Source organism: Suricata suricatta, chromosome 17 (assembly GCF_006229205.1).
Source record: "Suricata suricatta isolate VVHF042 chromosome 17, meerkat_22Aug2017_6uvM2_HiC, whole genome shotgun sequence".
In the NCBI taxonomy this organism is placed as follows: Eukaryota; Metazoa; Chordata; class Mammalia; order Carnivora; family Herpestidae; genus Suricata; species Suricata suricatta.
Genome location: NC_043716.1, coordinates 36,577,033 through 36,584,292, shown reverse-complemented (window position 1 = coordinate 36,584,292; position 7,260 = coordinate 36,577,033). Strand labels below are relative to the sequence as shown.

Here is a 7,260-nt window from a genome sequence, read left to right as displayed (position 1 = left end):
TACTACTGGTGTATGCTACAACATGGATGAGCTTCAGAAATATGCAGAATAAAGGAAGCCAGATGCAAAAAACATGACATGTTTTATGTTTCCATTGTTTTTGAATGTCCAGAAAAGGAAAATCTATAGAGACAGCCAATTAGTGGTTGCTTGAGGTTGGATCGCCTCAAATGGATGGATTGCAGACAAACATGAGGGATATTTTGGGGGATGATGGAAGTTCATGGAAAATGTGATGGTTGCACAGCTTTACAGATTTACTAAAAATCACTGAATGTACACTTAAAACCAGTGAATTTTATGGTATGAATTATTTAAATCTATTAATAAATACTGTATACATATAAAATTGTATGATGGTGAAAACTTAGTAGTTAACAATTTTTTTAACAAGAAATTTAATGTAGCTCACATTCCTTGAAATAAATGGGCTATAATCAGAGTCTCTGAACTTTTGTTTCTTCAGATATTTTGTTTTTTTCCCAGATATTTCAGTTGTTAAGTCATTTTTTTAAAAATAATTATCAGAGTGTTACTGTGTTGATGTCATATGTGTCTTAATTACCAAATTTAGGGTCACATTCAATTTATTAAATAAAAAAAATATTTTTATTTAAAAAATTTGGGGCAAGGCACCCTACTATACAGATCCAAAGCGATAAAATCACAGAAAGCTGCTGGAAATTTATAGTCAGAGGAATATTACCAGATCCCTACAGTGTAAATAACGTTCACTAGTTCACCTGTTTCTAGGCATTGTGTGTTGGTTGCTGACTATTCAGTGGCTCCTGTATAGAGGAAAGGCCTCTTTCCTCTCAGATCTTATAGTCTGATATAAGGAATTCTGCACTAGCTCAGAACTGGTGTTCTGAACTTTGGAGTGCTTTGTGGTTTCGTAGGGAAAGAAACAGTTACATCCTATTAGGGAGGTTGGGAAAAGCTTCATGGCCTAAGCATGTCCAGTGGATGTCAGTCTGTTTCTGCTGATAGAATAGGCAAGTTTGGTTGCACAGGTGCTTTAGAGAAAATAGTATGAACACAGGCACAGAGCCTGCTTGAAGGAGAGGCACATGGTCCTTAAGTTCTATTTTATTTCTGTTTTCCTCCATTGGTTATACTTAACTAAATACAGTTAAAACTTGCTTTGAATTATAAAATATATCATTATTTTATAAAGCACAAAAGATGCTTTTGATTTAATAGTAACTTAAAAATTAGGGGTGTCTGGGTGGCTCAGTCAGTTGAGCATCTGACAGGTCATGATCTCACGGTTCATGGGTTCGAGCCCCACATCAGCCTCTGTCCTGACAGTTCAGAGCCAGGAGTCGGCTTCAGATTCTGTGTCTCCTTCTCTTTCTGCCCCTCCCCTGCTCGTGCTCTGTCTCTCAAAAATAAACAAACATTAAAAATTAAAAGAAAATTGAAATTAATTTTAACTGTCCTAACTAAATTCAGAAATGTTAAAATTTTGTATTAAAAGAACTGTAAAGTTTTTAATTAGAAAAATACATGTAACTTAAAATTTGCCATCTTAATCATTTTTAAGTGTACAGTGCCCTCACAGTGTTTGTGTCCTCAAGCTCCAGGACTCTTCATCTTGCAAAACAAGAGATGCCATTTGTTTGTTTATATTAAGTATACTTTATGCCCAGCACCGAGCCCAGCATGGGGCTTGAACTCATAACACTGAGATCAAAATCTGAGCTGAGATCAAGAGTTGGACACTTTAACTGAACCACTCAGGCACCCCAAAAGATGTCTTTTAAAATCTAAAGTAGGGGTTCAGTCAGTTAAGCATCCGGCTTTGGCTCAGGTCATGATCTACCTCTTGGTTTGTGAATTCAAGCCCTGAATCTGATTCTGTGCTGACAGCTCAGAGCCTGGACCCTGCTTTGGATTCTGTGTCTCCTTTCTCTGCCCCTCCTCCACTCACATTCTGTTTCTGTCTCTCAAAATTAAGTGTAATAAAAAAAATAAAATATAAAATAAGTAAATTTAGTTGTATGTATCAGAGACTCAAAAGTGGCCTAAATTTGATAGATGTTTATTTTTCTGTCCTAAAGTCCAGAGGCATGGTGTCTCTGCAGTCATTTAACAGACTTTTTCTAGTTTTCTGCTTGTCTTTAAAACTGTGGCCTTCAACTTTGTGATAGAAGATGGAGTTCAGTCATCATAACCAGATTCCAAGCAGCAGAATTAAGGAAGGCGTAAGAAGGGGCATACCTTCTCTCTCTTAAGGACACTCCTGGAATTGCACACATCACTTTTTCTTCTACCTATTGGCCATAACTTAGTAACATGGCTTTATGTGGCTGCAAGGGAAATAAAATCTTCTTTCCATATAGCCACGTACTAGCTAAAAATCAAGAATTCTGTTACTCTAGAAGAGAAGAATGGATAACTAATATTCTCTACCAAAATCGTCATCATTAAATTTTGTATTTCTTCTAAAAGCTGAATCAGATCTTTTAGATTTCCTTTTTGGAGTTGGTAACCATACTCTAATTTAATCAGCAGGGGTCACTGTTAAGCAAATAGTTTCTTTCTATTTCCTTTGCTAAACCTGCCATTGTATTTCTCAGCTATATAATTTATAGAAGAACAATTATAGTTTTATACAAAGCAACAATAAATGCCAGTGTATGACAAACCACATCACTTAGATTTTTAAAAACCTGAATATTTAAGAATGTCCTATGTCTAGATAAATGCTTTTTCAGTGTCTGTTCAGGGGATGATGTCCTACCTTAAAACAGTTAGTAGAGAACAATCTAGTTGCTTTCATGTTTTTCCCATGACCACATTCTTGTAATTGTTTGTGGATAAATTAGAAAAATCCATAGTGACATATTCCCATGTTAAAAATACGTAATGATCTATTCCCATATTAAAACCAGATTACCTTAGCTTTCGGCTTTCGGTTCGGAGGAGGCGCCGGTGCAACAGTCTTCGGTTGTCCCGAATCCGGGTTCATCCGACACCAACCACCTCCATCATGTTGCCTAAGTTCGACCCCAACGAGATCAAAGTCGTATACCTGAGGTGCACCTGTGGCGAGGTTGGTGCCACGTCCGCCCTGGCCCCGAAGGTCGGCCCGCTGGGTCTGTCTCCAAAGAAGGTTGGTGATGACATCGCCAAGGCAACCGGTTATTGGAAGGGCCTGAGGATCACAGTGAAACTGACCATTCAGAACAGACAGGCCCAGATTGAAGTGGTACCTTCTGCCTCTGCCCTGATTATCAAAGCTCTCAAAGAACCGCCGAGAGACAGAAAGAAGCAGAAAAACATTAAGCACAGTGGAAATATTACTTTTGATGAGATTATCAACATTGCCCGACAGATGCGGCACCGATCGTTAGCCAGAGAACTCTCTGGGACCATTAAGGAGATTCTGGGGACTTCCCAGTCTGTGGGCTGCAATGTTGATGGCTGCCACCCTCATGACATCATAGATGACATCAATAGTGGTGCAGTGGAATGTCCAGCTAGTTAAAGGAAAATATTCTAATAAAGGATCATTTTGACAACCAGTGGGAAAAAAATAAATAAAACCAGATTACCTTAGATTGTCAAATATTTGTTGAGTCACTTCCCCTACAACAATTATATCTAAAATCCTGCACACATTTGTTGTAATTCATATACCCTGGATCTAATTTGTTTTGACAACCTTTATATTTTACATGAGAAACCTAAAGTTCAGATTCAGCTGATAGTAAAATATCTAAAACATACATTCTGTCACTTCTACGAAACATTTTACCAGCAATGCCATGAACTGGAGGAAAAGACGTTTGGGTTTCCTAGAAAACATCTAAAATTATTGTGTCTACCTCTAGGATTGTTTCCTAAGATCCTGCTGTGTCACTTCAAATAATAAAATATTCTGTTTATGTTATATAGATCTTACAGAACTGTAATTCTTAAATCCTGAGATCAGTAATCTGCTTCATCTGTTCCATTGGTTCTCATACTTTAGGAAGCATTGGTGTCACCTGATGGGCTTTTGCAATAAGAATTGCCCCAGGGAACCTGAGTGGCTCAGTCAGTTAAGCCTCTAACTCTTGGTTTATGCTCAGGTCATGATCTCCCTGGTTTGTGAGTTGTGTTCACAGCTCAGAGCCTGGAGCCTGCTTGGGATCCTCTCTCTCTCCCTCTCTCTGCCCCTCTCCTGCTTGCTTTCTTGCTCTCTCTCTCTCTCTCTCTCTCTCTCTCAAACAAACAAAAAATTATAAAAAATACAGCTTGCCCTTATTTCTCTCCACTTCCTCTTCGTCCCATTTCTGATATTGTCGGTCTGGGGTACAGTGCAAGAATTTGCTTTTCTCACAAAGTCCCAGTTGATGCTGATGCTACTGGTCAGATGACCACAGGTTGTGAACCATTGATCTTATCCTTTCTTATAAGCTCAGAGTAGAATATATATGTACGGAAGGAAGAGGAGAGATCTGTAAATCTGGACAGATTTCCTATAAACCTGATGTTTCCCAAATCCTCCCAGGACACTATCTATTCTTTTTTCCCCTTGCTTACCTTCATGCTCCTGCAGAGACACCACCCTTCAGTCTATATAGATTGATGCAAGGAAGGAAATTAGTTTCTGGGTGTGATTTTCGTTCCTTTTTTATATCTAGAGTTCTAGAAGTCATAGAAAACATATGGCAGGTTTATGGGTTTGTTTGTTTTTTATCAATTTAATTACTGTGTATATTCAAGAGAGCAAAGTGCCTTACTACTAGGTGAGATACGTATCATTTAATAAACACTTTGAATATACAATATAAAGAGTTAGGATTTTTAATATATAAATGATTATCTTTTTGTGGATTTGAATTGGGCAGAGTCTAGTAGATGGGGTGTTTAGTGTATCTATTTTGTACTTAAAAACTTTTTCCCCCCAAAGATCTCAAGCTTAAGATATATGTTGTATGCTAACTCTGAAAAGGCTCCCAGGTCTCCATTTTTTATACATTAGCTTTCTTTGCAAGACACTGTTCTTTATGTCATCAACCCTTGATTATTCATTCCACTTTTTAAATGCGTTATAACTCCTTCATGCATTTTTTTTCTCTAAGAGTACCCAGAGAGGGATGATCATAATGACAGCGTTTTAGAAGCCATATCATTTGAGAAGAACTTAAACTTGTTTAGGAGGAAATATGATGGCTTCATTTTGAAAGATTGCCTTATAGAAGAAGGACATGGTTTTTTTAATAGCTGCCACTAATGGGTAGAAATTGTGGGGGAGTAGATTATTCTTTGATGTCAGATAATCTCTTAAAACATGTTATTGTCAGTTAATAACATTACTTTTATTATAAGATTGTCTGTTACACTGAAACTTGATAGTCAAACTTTCCACCACCAACTCCTTTTGCTTCTTCAAAAATTCTTTTTTCCAGTTTCGTGTTTTTTTTTAAATTTCTACCAGCCCTGTAATCTCACAGAGACCTTCATCAGCTTTAACTTGAACTGTATTTCAATATAGTTGTTAGTTGTTAGTTTATGTCCTTGCTACCAATCCAAAGTTTTATTTCCTCAAGTTTCTCTTCTCTACTGGATTGTTTCAAATTTCTAGCTTGATATACAAATTTCCTTCACGACCAAATCCCACTATCCACGTAATAGTTCATTCACTAGATTTATTGAGTTCCAATCATGTATCAGGCTCTGTGTCAGTCCTGGAAATAATCATAAGCAAACATGAAAGCCATAGTCCCTGTCCTCACAGAGCTTTCCATTTAGCTGGAAGATAGGTTGTTAGAGTTACCAGAAAATATTTACTGTAATTTCTCTGAATGTCTGAGATTCCACTACTTTACCCTACCTCTTTATTTCCCTTCCATTACTTTTTCTACTTTGAATCACGAAATGCTAAGGCCTTCATGTATGACTTCACGCTTTCATACATCTTATCTTCCCCTTTTTTCCTAGTTAATTAACTTCCGGCCTTCCTTTAAGACTCAGTTTAGATGTCAGCTGTGGGCAGAATTACTGATTTCTTCCCTTGCTCTCACATACCTCTTGTCATTTATCTCTAATAATTAAAAAGGATTTACTTCTGTGTTCATTGTAGAGCAAGAGCTCCTGAATTACAGAAATAATTTCTTTGTATCTCATTGCCCTGAAAGGTGCCTGATTTGACGGGGTGTTTAGTAAATTTTCATTGACTCAAGACAAGAAGCATCTATGTAATACTTAATAGCATTGACTGTACATATTTCTTTCAGCTTGTGACTTGTGTTTGCTGTTTTTATTCTGCTTTTTATTGAGTATAGGTATTTGGTTTTGTATGTTGCTTACTGCATAAGCTTACAGTCTTGATCTCCTTTGTGGAGGTGATGGTGGCTCTGTTTAAAAGTGCTCATTGTGGAGGGCGCCTGGATGGCTCAGTTGGTTGAGCATCTGACCAGTTCAGGTCATGATATCATGGTTTGTGAGTTCGAGCCCTGCATCGGGCTCACTGCTTTGGCTCTTCTGTCTCCCCTTTCTCTGCCCCTCCCCTGTTTGCTCTCTCTGTCTCAAAAATAAATAAAACATTTAAGAAACAAAGTATCCATTATGGGTTATTTGATTAATGTGATAAATGATCAGTTGTGTGCATCAAGATTGCATATGGTTGTGAAGGCTTACTGCTTCTCTGTGTGTTCCATAAAACCCAGAAGAGAATGTTTCCTGAGCATCTGCTTAAACAGGTAAATGTGGCTTAGATTTGGAGAATCACCTTATCTTATTTTTGAGAGAGACAGAGATAGAGTCTGAACAGGGGAGGGGCTGAGAGAGAGAAGGAAACACAGAATCTGAGCTGTCAGCACAGAGCCTGACACAGGGTTCAAATTCACAGACCGGAGGATCAAGACCTGAGCCAAAGTCAGATGCCCAACCGACTGAGCTGTTGGGGCCCAGTAGGCAATAATAACCCTCACACAATATTTTGCCTCTTGGGCCGCAAAGGCTTCTGCTCATCCTATGATTTACTTTATTTTCTGGCTCTTTGTCTACTGTAGGGAGTGAACATAATCCTCTCCCAAAAGATTTGCTTAAGGCTGTAGGGAGTGAACATAAATCTCTCCCAAAAGATTTGCTTAAGGATAAGCATCCCACCCTTGAATAATTAATGAAGGGCGTTAAGGAATGTATATCTCCTCATAGAATTCTTCAGACTTATCATATGTTTAAAACCAGACTATTATTAGGGGATTCTTTTTGCAATGACTTAAACCTGTTACTTACTGATAAGAATGATGTAATCACCCAGGG

At 37.9% G+C, this 7,260-nt stretch overlaps 2 protein-coding genes across 4 annotated transcripts in view; both read left to right on the top strand.

Annotated features, from left to right (window-relative positions):
• The window catches only part of LOC115281729 (60S ribosomal protein L12-like), a 16,367-nt gene extending 12,874 nt beyond the window's left edge, over positions 1-3,493 (top strand). Inside the window, exon 2 of the mRNA XM_029927172.1 lies at positions 2,898-3,493. Coding sequence (XP_029783032.1) covers positions 2,898-3,493 — 596 coding nt within the window. The remainder of the gene's footprint in view (positions 1-2,897) is intronic.
• The window catches only part of FBXL20 (F-box and leucine rich repeat protein 20), a 95,555-nt gene that overhangs the window by 44,682 nt on the left and 43,613 nt on the right, over positions 1-7,260 (top strand). The window lies entirely within an intron of this gene.